Source organism: Delphinapterus leucas, chromosome 13 (assembly GCF_059928025.1).
Source record: "Delphinapterus leucas isolate spDelLeu-1000000601 "Yukka" chromosome 13, BTC_Dleu_Yukka2, whole genome shotgun sequence".
In the NCBI taxonomy this organism is placed as follows: domain Eukaryota; kingdom Metazoa; phylum Chordata; class Mammalia; order Artiodactyla; family Monodontidae; genus Delphinapterus; species Delphinapterus leucas.
In genome coordinates, this window is record NC_143141.1 from 63,560,648 (window position 1) to 63,576,958 (window position 16,311).

The window sequence follows — 16,311 nt, forward strand, 5'->3', positions numbered from 1 at the left end:
ACGATGCAACCGACGACGGATTAATCTCCAAAATTTACAAACAGCTCATGTGGCTCAATATAAAAATTACAAACAACCCAATCAAAACATGGGCAGAAGACCTAAATAGACATTTCTCCAAAGAAAACAGGGCTAAGAGGCACATGAACAGATGCTCAACATTGCTAATTTATTAGAGAAATGCAAATCAAAACTACAAGGAGGTATCACCTCACACTGGTCAGAATGGCCATCATCAAAAAATCTACAAACAGTAAATGCTGGAGAGGGTGTGGAGAAAAGGGAACACTCTTGCACTGTTGGTCGGAATGTAAACTGATACAGCCACTGTGGAGAACAGTATGGAGGTTCCTTAAGAAATTAAAAATAGAGTTACCATATGATTTAGCAATCGCACTCCTGGGCATATATCCAGAGAAAAACATGGTTCGAAAGGATACATGCACCCCAATGTTCATTGCAGCGCTGTTTACAATAGCCAAGACATGGAAGCAACCTAAATGTCCATCAACAGATGAATGGATAAAGAAGAGGTGGTACATATATACAATGGAATATTACTCAGCCATTAAAAAGAATGAAATAATGCCATTTGCAGCAACATGGATGGACCTGGAGATTATCATACTAAGTGAAGTCAGACAGAGAAAGACAAATATTATATGATACCGCTTATATGTGGAATCTAAAAAAAATGGTACAAACGAACTTATCTACAAAACAGAAACAGACTCACAGATTTAGAGAAAGAACTTGTGGTTACCAGGGGGAAGAGGGAGGGGGAGGGATAGGTTGGGAGTTTGGGATTGACATGTACACACTGATCTATTTAAAATAGGTAACCAACAAGGACCTAGTATAGCACAGGGTACTCTGCTCAATACTCTATAATAACCTAAATGGGAAAAGAATTTGAAAAAGAACAGATACATGTATATGTATAACTGAATCACTCTGCTGTACACCTGAAACTAATATAACAGTTAATCAACTATACTCCAATATAACAATTAAAAAACAAAACAAAACCAAAAAAATATGACTATCTTTATGTATAATAATACATAATGGGGCAACCATAAGTTATCATTACCTCAAAAGGGAAAACAAGACCAGAAAATCCCTCTGTGGACCAAGATGACGAGACCAACTCACACAGAGTTTGATACAGAATTTCAGGGGCTGGGGACTCCCCTGGCAGTCCAGTGGTTAAGACTTTGCGTGCCAGTGCAGGGGGTGTGGGTTCAATCCCTGGTCGGGAGCTAAGATCCCACATGCCTCCTGGCCAAAAAACCAAAACATAAAACAGAAGCAATATTGTAACAAATTCAATAAGGACTTTAAAAAAATGGTCCACATCAAAAGAGTCTTACAAAAAAAAAAAGAATTTTAGGGGCTCATGAATCCCTTGAAGTTCTTTCATCATCTTCCTAGACCCTGGTATGGACCCTGGTTAAGAATATCTGGGTTAGAAGTTCCATGTGGTCTTCGAATCATTGTTAGAAACTAACAGGACCTCAGAGTTCAACTAATGTAACCGTCATCTAATGAGATTTTACAGATTAGGTTATGAGGACCAAAGGGTTTTCATGGCTGACTTGAGAGCAAAGATGGTGGGTAGCAGAACTGAGACCTGCATCCAGGTTTGCTAAATTCCAGTTATCACATGGTATTGCTTTAATACACTATGTTTAAAACAAGTGTAAAGAAGAGAGAAGAGTGGAAAAAGACTGACAAGGGATGGAGGGGGAAAGGAAGGAGTAGTTGTTCATAGCATGTGCAGACTGGCTGCTACTTGGTTTCACTTTTCTGTTTATCATAGATTAGTTTTCTAGCTTCAAGCCAAAGAGACCTGGCCTGAAGCTCCCTTCTAGCTTCCCACTTTGGATCTGTAACTAGTAAGTCCTGATAGAATATATGAGGTAGACTTAATGGAGAGAAAGATAAGGGAGCCTGGGCACACTCTAAAACGGATTATGTCATTACGGAAAACCCCAGAGCAACAAAGAATCCACTGTTTCCAGGAAGTGGGGGAAACATTTCTAAGGAGAAAGTATGAGCCTTGAGGAGAGTAGGGGTATATGCAGCAAGGAAGGGGTATCAAGTGGTCCCTATGGGTGGGAGGGGGATGCTGAAACAGGGTGAGGTGTGAGTGAGGCACGCTGGGGGATTGGTCTGGGAGGCAGCTGGTGTCTGGCCTGGGAGCCATCTAAAAGTTTTTTTAAACTGGAGAGTATCAAAGTAAGATTTGCATTTTAGTTAGATATCTTTAGTAACCAGATGGAGGATAGATCTAAAGAGATTTTTTTTCCCCTAGTTAGAGAGCTGTTGTCCAGATTCATTTGTTCATTCACTGATTCCCAAATTATGAAGCTTGTAATATAAACCTGGAGCTGATCTAGAGAAGAAAAGACAACCTACACTGGGACAGTGACGATAGAGATGGAACCATATAATCAATGATACATAGTGAAGAGGCAGATTCAAGAAATATTAGTTGTTAAAAATCGTCAGGAGCTAATGACTAACAATATGGGGATGGGTGTGGGGAAGGACTGAAAGGGAAAGAGGAAGCATATTGACGGATGGTTGAAACAGATTCAGAGGATTTTTAGGGCATACTCTGTATGATACCATAATGATGGATACATGTCATTATACATTTGTCCAAACTCATAGAGTATACCACACCAAGAGTGAACTCTAGGGACTTCCCTGGCAGTCCAGTGGTTAGGACTCTGTGCTTCCACTGCACGGGGTGTGGGTTCAGTCCCTGGTCGGGGACCTAAGATCCTTCAAGCTGTGTAGCACGGCCCCCCCCCCAAAAAAAGAGTGAAGCCTAATGAAAATTATGAACTTTGGGTGATAAAACATGTCAATGTTGGGTTTCTTGTTTTTAATAAATTTATTTATTTTATCTATTTATTTTTGGCTGCGTTGCATCTTCGTTGCTGTGCGTGGGCTTTCTCTAGCTGCGGTGAGCGGGGGCTACTGTTCGTTGCAGTGTGTGGGCTTCTCATTGCGGTGGCTTCTCTTATTGCGGAGCACAGGCTCTAGGCGCACGGGCTTCAGTAGTTGTGACACATGGACTCAGTAGTTGTGGCTCGCGGGCCTAGTTGCCCTGCAGCATGTGGGATCTTCCCAGACCAGGGATCAAACCTATGTCCCCTGCATTGGCAGGCGGATTCTTAACCACTGCGCCACCAGGGAAGCCCCTCAGTGTAGGTTTATCAATTATAACAAATGCACCACCCTGGTGGTGGGTGTTGATAAGGGGGAGGCCGTCATGTGTGGGAATGGGGGTTATGGAAAAATCTCTGTACCTTCTGCTCAGTTTTTCTGTGAACCTAAAACTTCTCTAAAAAAAATTAAGTCTTATTACAAAAAATCAGCAGGACCTGACGATGATATTGAGTAGGGTGGGGAGGTGGGATGAAAAGGAAAGAGGAAGCATATTGATGGAGGGTTGAAACTAACATTATATCCACTATTTTAGAATTATATAAAGTCTAAAGGAGTTTTCTGTAAGAAGCTCTGCAAAGATTAAAACACGTAGATCAAAACAGTCTTCATCTGTACCATCTTTGAACTGGGAGACTACTTTGGAATTTGTTATTTCTCCAGGTCAGAGACTTAGACCTGTCCTAGGGAAGTAATTATAAAAGCAACTGAATTGTAGGTTGAACCCAGACAGGTTGAAATAAAATACAAAAGTCTTGCTGAGCTTCTCTCCGCAGCCTCGTGGTAAGCCTTTCCTACCAGAATTCTAATTTTGTCAAAATGGGGTTGCTTTCATGTAATTTTAGTAGGACCTTTCAAAAATGAAAAGCAGCAAGAACTGCTCTCCACAAGTGAACACAGATGGGCTGGGGGACAAAGTGGATTGGGTAAATTTTTATAAAAATAAAAGGTATCTCATCTCAAGGAAGAGAATAAGACGGGATTTTACTAATGTTACTTTAAGAGACAAAAGACCCAATCAAATCATTCATTTTTGCTGTCATAATTACTTATCTACTACGAGTAAAGAATAGCACAATTAAAATGAAAAAAAAAAAAAACACCTATGTGCTGTAAATGCCCATAAAGACACACGCTTAGTTTTGCACTGTGCTGCATACATCATAAGGTCTTGCTGGGCTGGTGGCCCAGATCGCCTCCAAGTCTCACAGTTCTGTAAGGCGAAAGGATGAAATGTAATATTTACAACCCTGGGAATGAATTAATCCCTGGAGAGACAGGGATTTTCTGTTTCTCACCTGCTCACGTTCAGCTGGCTTAGTACCTGAGCAGGGTACCAGGGACTGGTTTCCTCCTGTTGCCACAGGACAGGACACCAGACTCAGGCCTCGAAGCTAAATATCTGACATGTCAGCACAGAGACTGGGCACTGGAGTGTTCTCTCTTTGTGGACGTCTACCTGTCCTTCCTGGTAAATGGCTTCCAGGAGTTCCACCTCTGGGAAACTACAGGGAGAGCCCTGACAACAACATAGAAAACATACTCAAGGTGACCTGAAGGTGCCCCAATAACAGAGTATGCGCCCATCCTAAGTAGTAGCAAATGCTATAAGGGCTGCACTTTTTTTAAGTTGAGGAAAACAACTGCTCGGAAAAAACAAAGCTACACTAACTGCTGACATGCAAACCCAGTTTTGACAGCTTAGCTGCAACTCTGCTCCTGGTCTACAGGTGAAATGAGCTCTCAGCCTTGCAGAGACCTTCTATTGGTGCAGGAGACAGGTGCCTGTGAGCAAGGACCATAGCTCACAGCTACGCTGAGGCGTTTCAAATGGGCTTTGGGAAAAGGACAGCCTTTTACCAGAGCCGAGAAAGGGGAAGAATGAAGAAGCCACAGAGTACAGGCTGTTGTCTTCCAGGCTTTTTTGGCAGACAGGGCTGACGACATTTTATATGCTCTCCCCAAAAGTGTCAGGAGGAACAAAGGCAGGAGTGAAACAGGTGCCCAAGGCTGCTGGAGGTCTGTGGCCCTGCCTTAGGTAGAGGTCTAAATGCAGCTATAAGTTTAAGACAAAGGGATCTCATCATATTGTGCTTGCTTTGGTTCCCTGAAACTCTATGTCAAGGTATCCATTTCCTCTCTATGTAATAATGCCCAGTCAGTAAGCCTGTGATAAACAAAATGGAGGACAGGACTTCACCTCTCCCCCCAAACATACATGGGGAAAAGGTCCCTTTTCACCGAGTACCTCGGCCACAGTATTACAACTACTGTAAGATAAGAGGTGCTACTTTCTCATACAATGGGTTTTCCCATCACCTGAAAAATTATTTGCTGAGGGTCTGTAACCAAGGTAAAAACACCCCCAAAGTTTAGATCTGCATTAGCATTTCCCTTAAGAACTCAGGTCACAGCTTTCATGAAGAGCAAACAAAAAGGAGGTGAAAAACAAATATAAGTATAAATTAACAGCCACAAAAGATGGAGACATGGCCTCTATCTTTGTCTTTCTTTTTTGTTTTTCTCTTTTTTTTTTTTTTTTTGCGGTATGCGGGCCTCTCACTGTTGTGGCCTCTCCCGTTGCGGAGCACAGGCTACGGACGCGCAGGCTCAGCAGCCATGGCTCACGGGCCTAGCCGCTCCGCGGCATGTGGGATCCTCCCGGACTGGGGCACGAACCCGCATCCCCTGCATCGGCAGGCAGACTCTCAACCACTGTACCACCAGGGAAGCCCTGTTTTTCTCTTTTTAAATATAATTTGAACAAACTTGTTTGCTGTTTTCTTTGCAGAAAATAAAAAGCAGAAATAAATTGAGAAGAAGGAGAAATGGGAAGGAAAACAGTGAGAGAAGCTGGGAGGCCACATGAATAAAAGGTGGCAAAAGAATGAGAACTGACAACTGTCCAAAGCTCTATTTATTTATTTAGTTTCTGGCTCCCTGTTTCTTGGCTATATGGTGATCTTGGCTATCTTTATAGTCAAGAAATTCATTTGGGCTTCCCTGGTGGTGCAGTGGTTAAGAATCCGCCTGCCAATGCAGGGGAGACGGGTTCGAGCCCTGGTCTGGGAAGATCCCACATGCGGTGGAGCAAATAAGCCCGTGCACCACAACTACTGAGCCCACATGCTGCAACTACTGAAGCCCGTGCGCCTAGAGCCCGTGCTCTGCAGCAAGAGAAGCCACCACAATGAGCAGCCTGCGCACCACAACAAAGAGTAGCTCCCACTCGCCGCAACTAGAGAAAGCCCCCGTGCAGCAAGGAAGACCCAACACAACCAAAAATAAATAAAGTTAAAAAAAAAAAAGAAATTCATTTAATTTTCTTTTTTTCTCTCTTTTCTTCCTTTCCCTCTCCCCCATATAACCAGGTCTAGTTAAGAGCTTGAGGTGTTTTTTTTTGGTTTTTTTTTGCGGTACGCGGGCCTCTCACTGTTGTGGCCTCTCTCGTTGCGGAGCACAGGCTCCGGACGCGCAGTCTCAGCGGCCATAGCTCACGGGCCCAGCCGCTCCGCGGCATGTGGGATCTTCCCGGACTGGGGCATGAACCCATGTCCCCTGCATCGGCAGGCGGACTCTCAACCACTGCGCCACCAGGGAAGCCCAAGAGCTTGAGTTTTAACACCAGACTACCTAGGTTTGAATTCCAGCTTTCCACTGCTCTTTAACTGAATGGTCCTCAGTAAGTTACTTGAACTCCTTGTGCTACAGTTTCCACATCCGATAAGTAAGAAAAATGATCAGAACCTACCTTATAGGGTTGTGGTGTGGATTATTTATAAAGTATCTCTGAAATACCAGCTATTATTATCATAAACCCTCACCTCATCACACAGATAAACAGTATCTTCCTTTTTCTCAATTCAACACAACCTCAGTCTCTAGATACTGCATATCAATTCCCAGAACCCTTAACAAGTGTGGCTGGTCTAACAGGTTTCTTGCAGCACGTCTCACGGAAGTGGGTTTGGAGTTCAGTCCAGTCCAGTTCTGGCTGAATATCTGGTACACCTGTGAGTCTGCCCTGTGTGGATTGGCCTTGAACTCCAGGTCATCCTAGGGTCATCCAGGGCCACCCCAGGGATTGCAGCCATATCAGAGTCTGGTGCAGATGTGACCTGGCCCCAGCCAACTGCTTATTGGCCCATCCATTTTCTGCCACCAAAAGCATGCCCTGAATGCTTCAGAAGCCCAGCACTTCCCTGGGGACCATCCTGCTGTTTCCTGCACTGCCCATTCTTGTTCTTCTCCGTCGAAAACACATTTCTCCTCCTCACTGCCTGGCAAAACGCTACTCGCCCTTCCAAGTTTTATTTCATTCTAATCTCCTCTACCTGGGAGCCCCCAGGCAGTGCTTTCCTTCTGTACCAAGTCTCTTAGTTACATCTACTTTGACATGATTTTCCAGGTCAGTGGATAATATTCTGGTTGATTCCTCCACTGGACTGTCAACTCCTGGCAGGCCCAGATACACTGGGGAGGCATTTCTGAATGACCAAATGACTTTGGACTCGTCTTAGTTAAGCCACTTGCTCGTGGGCTTTTGGTCAATGTTAAGAGTCACATGAAATCTGAGCTCTTAGAGATTTCCTCTCTGCTGAAAGTGGGCCAGACATATGAATTCTTACATCACTGAAGGGTACAGTAGAAGTTACTGCCCTTTTTGAGGAAGTTACAAAGGAATAATATAATTATTTGTTTCTTAAGCATTTCTGAGAAAGGAGGAAGGAAAAAAACTCTATAATTTCAGTTTGTGTCATTGGGCAAACAGATATAATCTATGAGGGACCAGCTAATGTATGGATATGTAAAAGATAATTACAAATTTGTCATGAGCTCTGAAGTTGTTGCAACTTATTTACTTCTGTAATAGAGTTCTAATGAACTTGAAGGGTGCTGGAGATAGCCATAAAATGTTACACTAAGAGCCTTGTAGAATCACAGAATGTAAGAGTTACAAGTGACCTTGCAAACCAATTATTGGTTCTTAATCATGAGTGCATAATAAAATGTTCACTGGTCCACAGAAAACTGAGATAGATTTGGATAATCAGCTGTCACATTTCTTTAAAAAGTAAGAAAAACTGGGCTTCCCTGGTGGCGCAGTGGTTAAGAATCCCCCTGCCAATGTGGGAGACACAGGTTCGAGCCCTGGTCCGGGAAGATCCCACATGCCGCGGAGCAACTAAGCCCATGCACCACAACTACTGAGACTCCGCTCTAGAGCCCGTGAGTCATAACTACTGAGCCCATGTGCCATAACTACTGAAGCCTACACGCCTGGAGCCCAGTGCTCTGCAACAAGACAAGCCACCGCAATGAGAAGCCCCCTCTTGCAGCAACTAGAGAAAGCCCGTGCGCAGCAAGAAAGACCCAACGCAGCCAAAAATAAAAGTAAATTAAAAAAAAAAAAAAGTAAGAAAAATTCAATTTAAAGGGTCATTTTCTATTCTGAGATTAAATTTTCCCCACTTTTATGGTGTTAATATATTCTTTCTTTTATGAAACATGGTGATTATGAATGGTAGTTTCAGCTTTTTTTTTAATGTAGCCTATTTATCTCTGTTCCTTATTATTATCCCAATTGGTTAAATTTTTTAAAATTGAAATATAATATGCATATATTCCCAATTAATTTTAATAGCTCTGTATTTGTAATAGCTTTCTAGCTTGGCAAAATGAAAAGTTGGGCAACCCCAGATAAGTTTCCCAAACGGTTTTTTAAATAAAATTTATGGGTCTGATTTATGAAAATTTATGAACCCTGATTGAGTTCAATCTCCTATTTGCAGAAAAGGAAATAAGCGTCTATAGAGGTTAAATGTTAAAGCATTATACATGCACCCAAGGCCCCCTAGCTAGTCAATAGCAAAGCCAAGACTAGAACCTGGGCTCTTGCCTCCCTGAAAGTCCAGAGATCTCACAGCCGACTCAACTTCACAGGTGTTCAATATTAGTACAGAGTGTAGAATTTGATCCTAAAGCCACTTACAGTGCAGAACTGAGATGAACATGAGTTTTATGCAGTCAATTAGATTGCATGTTAAGCTGTACTTTGCTTTGCGACAATTATCTCTTACAATCATGACAAATAATCTTTACCTGGTATGAATTATGCATTTTTGTGATTTTCATCTGATCAAAACTCAGCAGGATAGCATAAAATTTTATAAATATACAGAAGTAAATATGCCCTTATTTCATCACCTCCATTTATAAGCTACTTAGTTCATTTTCTTCCTTATCAGTCACAAAACAGGAGCTGCCACCATTTTTCCCTTGCAGTTCACATCACATAGTTCTAATGCAATAATTCTGCATCTAGGACAAGATGGGCCAGCTTATTCACGTCCATCTATTGAGCCATGTCAATATCAGAAGATAACACATTACCAAGACAAACATAAAAGCCCTGGAGCCAGAAAAATATTCAACACTGTGACGCCAAAAAATTTTTAATCCATGTATCTTGATTCCTCATTATTATTCTAATTAGTTTTGTAGTCGCCTTGTTTATGGGAGTTTCTAATTCCTGCTGTTAACTGAAGTTGCTGTTCAGTATGCAGGCTCACATTCTTTTTCCCCTTAAGAATTTTGAACTACCAGCCATAAACACAGCCCTATTGTTTTAAAGATGCCGAAATAAAGATGCTCAAACAAAAGCCCTTATCTAAAGTAAGGCAGGTGCCCAGTAAACTTTAGTATCTTACTTGGATCCCTGGGTCTTTCTTTTTTTCCAGCTTTGAAAATTTGAAATAATTTTAGACTTACAAAAATGTTGCAAAAATAATACATCTATGTGTACCCTTCACCCACCTTTCTCTGCCCTTTTTCTGCCTCATGATCCAGTCTAGGATCCCATGTTGCATTTAATTATTGTATCTCCTTAGTCTCCTCTGTGACTGCTCCTCAGTCTTTCTTTGTCCTTCACGATCTTGATATCTTTGAAGAGTACTGGTCAATTATTTTGTACATGATCCCTCAATTGGGTTCATGTCATGGCTTCTCCTGAATGGACTGAGGTTCTGCATTTTTGACAGAAAACCACACAAGTGATGTGCTTTTTTCAGTGCATCATATGAGGGGGATGTAATGTCAATAGTCTTCTTACTTGTGATGTAAACCAAGTAACTAACAAAGATGGTGCCCTTGGCTTCTAATTGCTCATATTCTATCACCTAAGCTCTTTATTGGAGCAGAGGTGACAACTAAGGTACTAGTACCCTTACACAGGGTGGGAACAGAAGGGACAGGTCTTCCTGACCTTTCACACGTAGCTACCATAGCAATGGGCTTCTGGAGGGCTGGCGCTCTAAACAGAAGCCTGAGAGAACAGACCACAGGACATAAGCCATCTGATAAAGGAGCTATGAGATAACACATCCGAGAAGTCAAGTCACTGTCAGACACAGGTAAGAGACCTAGATCAGGCAAGGGCAGCACGAAGATGGCCCTTCCTCCAGAAGGGGAACTGATACAGAAAGTGTTTGTGTCTTTCTAGATTTCTGTTCTTCCTTCCCTTCATCCTCTACTTTTGTTTACTTTAGTTTTCTTTGACGATGCCTTCTACATTCAGCTGATCTCTGATTTTAACAAAATCCCAATAAGAATATGTATCTACTGCTTTGGGGATAATTATTACAAGTTAATTTCTATAAACTGCCACAAATAACAGCACCCCTGCCGTTCATCTTGTCATCTATCTGTCCCCTGGAGCCAGATGGGGGTACATGTACAATCTAGTACAAAACTATACCCCTCAATCCTGGAGATAACACATGAACCAAGGTTCTTTCTTTCCTTTTTTAAATTGAGATATAATTCACATACCCTTTTAAAGTGCAAAATTCATCAATGTTTAGTATATTTACAAGGTTGTGCAACCATCACCACTGTCTAATTCCAGAATCTTTCACCCCAAAAAGAAATCTAGTACCCATTGTCACTCTCCATTCTCCTCTGTCCCCAGCACCTGGCAACTCACTAATCTACTCTCTATCTCTATGGATTTGCCTATTGAACCAAGGTACTTTTGATCCCAAATAATAATAACCAAAATGATCTCAATCCAGTAAACCTAGGAGACACACACACACACACACACACACACACACACACATGAATTTGACTCTGCCAACACCTCGCCTTCCCTTTTGGTACGCAGAAATCCTCCTTCCATCCCATCCCCCTAACTGTGTCTCGGAGGTGATGTATCTGTATTTGTCCTCCTCAGGGTACAACCCATCCAACCCTTTCCTTTTCTGTCAAAAACCATGACATGTTCTATCAGCGTCCTGCATTTGTGAGGTAATGCTTAGGTAAATTTATCTCTGCTAAGATGCTAAGGAGTAACAGATTTACATTTTAATGCAGAACTTCTGGCGTCTATGGCTCAGCTAGGATGACCATCTGACCCAGCTTTTTGGGATTATCTCAGTTTATGCCTGTTGCCCTGGCAAAATTATTAATAGCATCCCCTTACCCTCTCAAGAGTGTCCTGGTTTGGGTGTTTAAGTAAATGGTCACCCAACCATAACCAAAACAAATGACTAATCATGGTAATTATGGGCATTGTGTCAGGCCAACAAGGGAAATATATTTAGGGAAATGAAGTTTTAATGTTTCTCACACCGCACCGCAGCTCTGCATTCCCATAAGAGGTTTAAATTCACCAACCTGTAGGAATCAGGGTTTCATCCACAGGCAAAAAAGCATCAGCTTCTATAGTGACTTCATGGTCGTATATATTCGGGGAACCCTGGGAGAGAAAAAGTAGAGAAGGAAAAGAAGGTTCAGTGCTCAGTCTTATTTTATATATTTGCTTTACAACTTCTCTTGCAGAAATGTTTTCAAGTATTGATGAAAACTTTAGAAACCCCATTTGGCCTATGATGACGATGAATTCGTTCATTTAAGTTAGGTAGATAGGGGCTCAAACATAGCAGCCGATGCATTTGGAAGAAACTTTCGAGTGTGACCCCAGCATGCATGTTCTTTTCTGAATGGAATTATGAAAGTGAAAAGTCAGAGAAACAACAGTGGTTTGAAAGCCTTTTGGATTTTGACTTATTAGCAGAGGGTTTTCTTCTACTGTCCTCACATGCCAGGCAAACAAAAGAGCAAGGGTCAGTGACCTGTAACACACAGGTGGACAGCCAAAGCATCACCTCTAGGCTCACTAGGGGTGGGCCATGTCACCCCTTCTCTGGCCTAGTTCCCACTCAGAGGACCCACTCCCTCCTCCATGGCAGAAGCCTGGAAGTCAGAACTGGGGACCCATCTCCCCTGTAAAGATGCAGCCTGACCTCCTGGTAGAGTCAAAGGCTGGTCCCTGAAGCACTGGTCAGTGGTCAGAAAGGCCCGGGGTCTAGTTCTGGACTTATTTCCTTCAGTATAAAATCGGGCTGATGTCCCCATTCTGTCCAGGGTTCTTGGGGAACAGTTCAGTAAGGATGTGTTGTGTTGCTTACAAACTGGAAAATACACATATATGTTTCTAATAAAAAGGATTACATTTTAATAGCAGTATTTTAAAGCTTCACAGCAAAAGATGTGGAAAGGAAACCAAGTGAGGGCTTTTGCTGAGTGAATGCTCAAAAATAAACGAAACCAGGGCTTCCCTGGTGGCGCAGTGGTTGAGAGTCCACCTGCCGATGCAGGGGACACGGGTTCGTGCCCCGGTCCGGGAAGATCCCACATGCCGCGGAGCGGCTAGGCCCGTGAGCCATGGCCGCTGAGCCTGCGCGTCTGGAGCTTGTGCTCCGCAACGGGAGAGGCCACAACAGTGAGAGGCCCGCACACCGCGATGAAGAGTGGCCCCCGCTCGCCACAACTAGAGAAAGTCCTCGCACAGAAACGAAGACCCAACACAGCCAAAACTAATAAATAAATAAATTTAAAAATAAAATAAAATAAAATAAACGAAACCAGTAGTTTTCAGCTAGGGATGATTTTGCCCCACAGGTGTCTCGAGACATTTTTGATTGTCACGGCTGGGGGTGGTAATGCTACTGGGGATGCAGTCGTGTGAAGAGGCCAGGGATTCTGCCAAAGAGCCTACTATGCTCAGGTCAGCCTCCGCACCCCGGCAACAAGGAGTCATCTGGCCCCAAATGTCAACAGTGCCGAGGTTGAGAAACCCTGAGCTCAGCTAAATTGAAGGCTCCGAGGGGTTCCTGAGAAGTGAGCAGAGAGAGGCAGAGTGCTCTGGGTTAACTGAAAACATATTCTAGTGTCAGAAGGCCTCAGCCACACAATCAAATGGAGTCATCCAGAGGACAAAGGCCAAGATTTCAGAGGCTGTGAGAATCGATGTCTAAACATGACAGAAATTGGTTTATTTACACTACCAGGAGGCTCTGTTTCTAATGAACTATGATTCTCCTGTACTGTCCCAGCGGTCAAGGGTAGGAGTGGGTGGGAGACAAGGCTGGGGCAGAGGCTTCTGCCCACACTATCTTAGCCACTTGTTTGGTCCCTGATCTGACCTGGGAAGGCAGGTCCAAAATGGGAGTGGCCTGCACCCCCGCCTAGAGCTGTTCCAGCCTAGAGGGGTCTCTCTCCTGTGTGGCTCTCCCTACTGTCACCTCAGGCCTCAGGCTACTGCCAGTACCGAAGAGGCCCCTGGGACTGAGGGTAGCAGCTGTGAGGGAATGAGAATTTGGGACTCTTTCTTTGGCTCTAATTGTTCAACGCTCAGTTCAAGGTTGAGTAGTATTCCATTGTATAAATATATCACAACTTATCTGTTCTCCTACTGATAGACTTCGGGGTTGTTTTGAGTTTTTTTTATTATTATGAATAGAGCTTCTTAGAAATTTCCTTGTTCTGTTTGTTTTTTAGCACTAGGGCAGGAAGAAAATGATTCAGTATGAAAATCACACACCACTAAATTGAGTCCAAGATGTTGGGAAGAAGCCTGGGAGGAGAAGGGAAGGAACACTGACTAGGCACCCACTCTCTGAATTGTTGGGTCATTAAACAGCAGGAACGTTCCTTCAGTAAAGGAAGCACGCTTTTCATTTTATGACTCTTCTGACCTGGAATAATGCAATGTCTACTCTGGTGGAATGTTACTGTTGGATTCTTTTCCTTTTCAGGCTGATGAAAACTTGGCAAGGAATGCTGATTCACAAACAGAACTGAGGCCCATCTCTGAGTTCAGTGTTTGCTTTGGTTAACTTTGGCTGCTACTATTTGTAACATTAACCATTTATAAAGCTCACTGCGGCTTGGATGGGGCTTTAAAGACCTTTTTGTGCGCTGCCACTACCACTTCCTTACTTCAGCTCTTATCACCACTAGCAGGATGTAACAGACACTATTGGTTACTACCCAAAAGCTATCTCAACTCCATTATCAGCACCCTCCCTTCCCCGTGGCAGAACACTGACTTGTTGATTTATCCTATGTGAGGATATATTCAGGGAAAGGAACCCCACCCAGGCCCCAGAGGGCAAACTTTGATTTGTCTAAGCCAACCATTGTAGTCTAATTCCCTTGCTGGTGATTGGGTTAAGCAGAGCGTAAGACACACTTCTGGCCAACAAAACATGAGGAAAGTCTGCTGAGGAGCTTCTAGAAAAAGTTTTGCTTGTTCTTAAAAATGGAACATTAGAGATATGAAAAAAAGAATAGTTCCTTCTTTTATCTCTGGATGTGACTATATGAAGAGGTGATTCATGGAGCTGTGGCAACCATCTTGTGACCATGAGGGGATAAGCTGGAAGACAAAAACCATAGCACTGAAGAAGCAGAATGGAACGATGGAAGAATTTGGGTCCTTGATGACATACCTACACAGTCATACCAAAACCAGAACTATTGCTTTTCATCTCAAATTGCCCCAGGCCTGCTTTCATAGATCTTCAGATAAAGTTTCAGTTAAAAAAAAAAAAAGTTCTTCCAGTTTTGTGTTAGATAAGAAAGGAACAGCCAAAAAAAATCAACCAACCTGCAACCTACATACCTTTTCCATTCTTTGAAAAACACAGTGCTCTCCTCCCCCTAGGCCTCCAACACTCAAACTCAGAAGTGATGAGTCAAAGTTTGACCCCCAAGTAGGACAAAAATACTGCTTATTAAATTTAAAAAACAAACAAAAAGAAAATATATAAGATGAGCTGACTATTGTAAATATCAAGTTTCGAGCTATTTACCTGGGGAGGGTTTAAGACACACAATAATGTTTTTCCAGGTAGGGCAAGAGATGTTCTGAAAATGCAGAGAGACCCCTTGACCCCAGGCCGAGTAACTGCCTACCAACCCTTACCTGATGCTCCAAAAGGCTGGTGGCCCTCACCCACCCCATCCCTGAAGCTAGAGGCTGTAGATGTGAGCTGTACTTACTAAGACAGCACACAGAAGGGAGTTGACCCTGACCGCCCTTCTGTGTGGGGTCTGTGATCTGGGAAACTATTCAGCCTCTGGAAAAAAATTTAGAAATTTTTAGGAGTCACTCCAAGTCCTTGTAGGATTGGAAGGGTAGAAAATTCTGGTCAGGAGGGTCCTCCTCTCACATAAGCAGAAAGAGCCTTAGTGAACCTTACGTTCCCATTTTGCGTCCTACATTGGAACACATTGGCAGAGTAATACTTCACGCCTAATTTCTTTTTCTATTTCTGAATCTATTCCTTTAGATCACCCCCTTAGTTACAAAAATGTGGAAAATAGTGAAAAATCACCATGATCTATTACCTACATAAAACCATTAATATTTTGTTCTATTTCTGTCAAGTTTCTTTCTGAACTTATTTTAAAAAGTGAGGTCTTCCACCTCCTAGAGAAATGGAAATAAAAACAAAAATAAACAAGTGGGACCTAATGAAACTTAAAAGCTTTTGCACAGCAAAGGAAATCATAAACAAGACCAAAAGACAACCCTCAGAATGGGAGAAAATATTTGCAAATGACAAAGGCAACTGACAAAGGATTAATCTCCAAAATTTACAAGCAGCTCATGCAGCTCAATAACAAAAAAACAAACAACCCAACCCAAAAATGGGCAGAAGACCTAAATAGGCATTTCTCCAAAGAAGATATAGACTGCCAACAAACACATGAAAGAATGCTCAACATCATTAATCACTAGAGAAATGCAAATCAAAACTACAATGAGATATCATCTCACACCTGTCAGAATGGCCATCATCAAAAAATCTAGAAACAATAAATGTTGGAGAGGGTGTGGAGAAAAGGGAACACTCTTGCACTGCTGGTGGGAATGTGAATTGGTACAGCCACTATGGAGAACAGTATGGAGGTTCCTTAAAAAACTACAAATAGAACTACCATAGGACCCAGCAATCCCACTACTGGGCATATACCTTGAGAAAACCATAATTCAAAAAG

General features: G+C 42.7%; 1 protein-coding gene across 2 annotated transcripts in view; it reads right to left on the bottom strand.

Moving 5' to 3' along the window:
* Nucleotides 1-16,311, bottom strand: part of GALM (galactose mutarotase) — a 51,856-nt gene that overhangs the window by 22,413 nt on the left and 13,132 nt on the right. For both annotated transcript variants that reach the window (XM_022574045.2, XM_022574046.2), the window contains exon 4: nucleotides 11,638-11,719. In XM_022574045.2, the coding sequence (XP_022429753.1) occupies nucleotides 11,638-11,719 (82 nt within the window). The remainder of the gene's footprint in view (nucleotides 1-11,637; nucleotides 11,720-16,311) is intronic.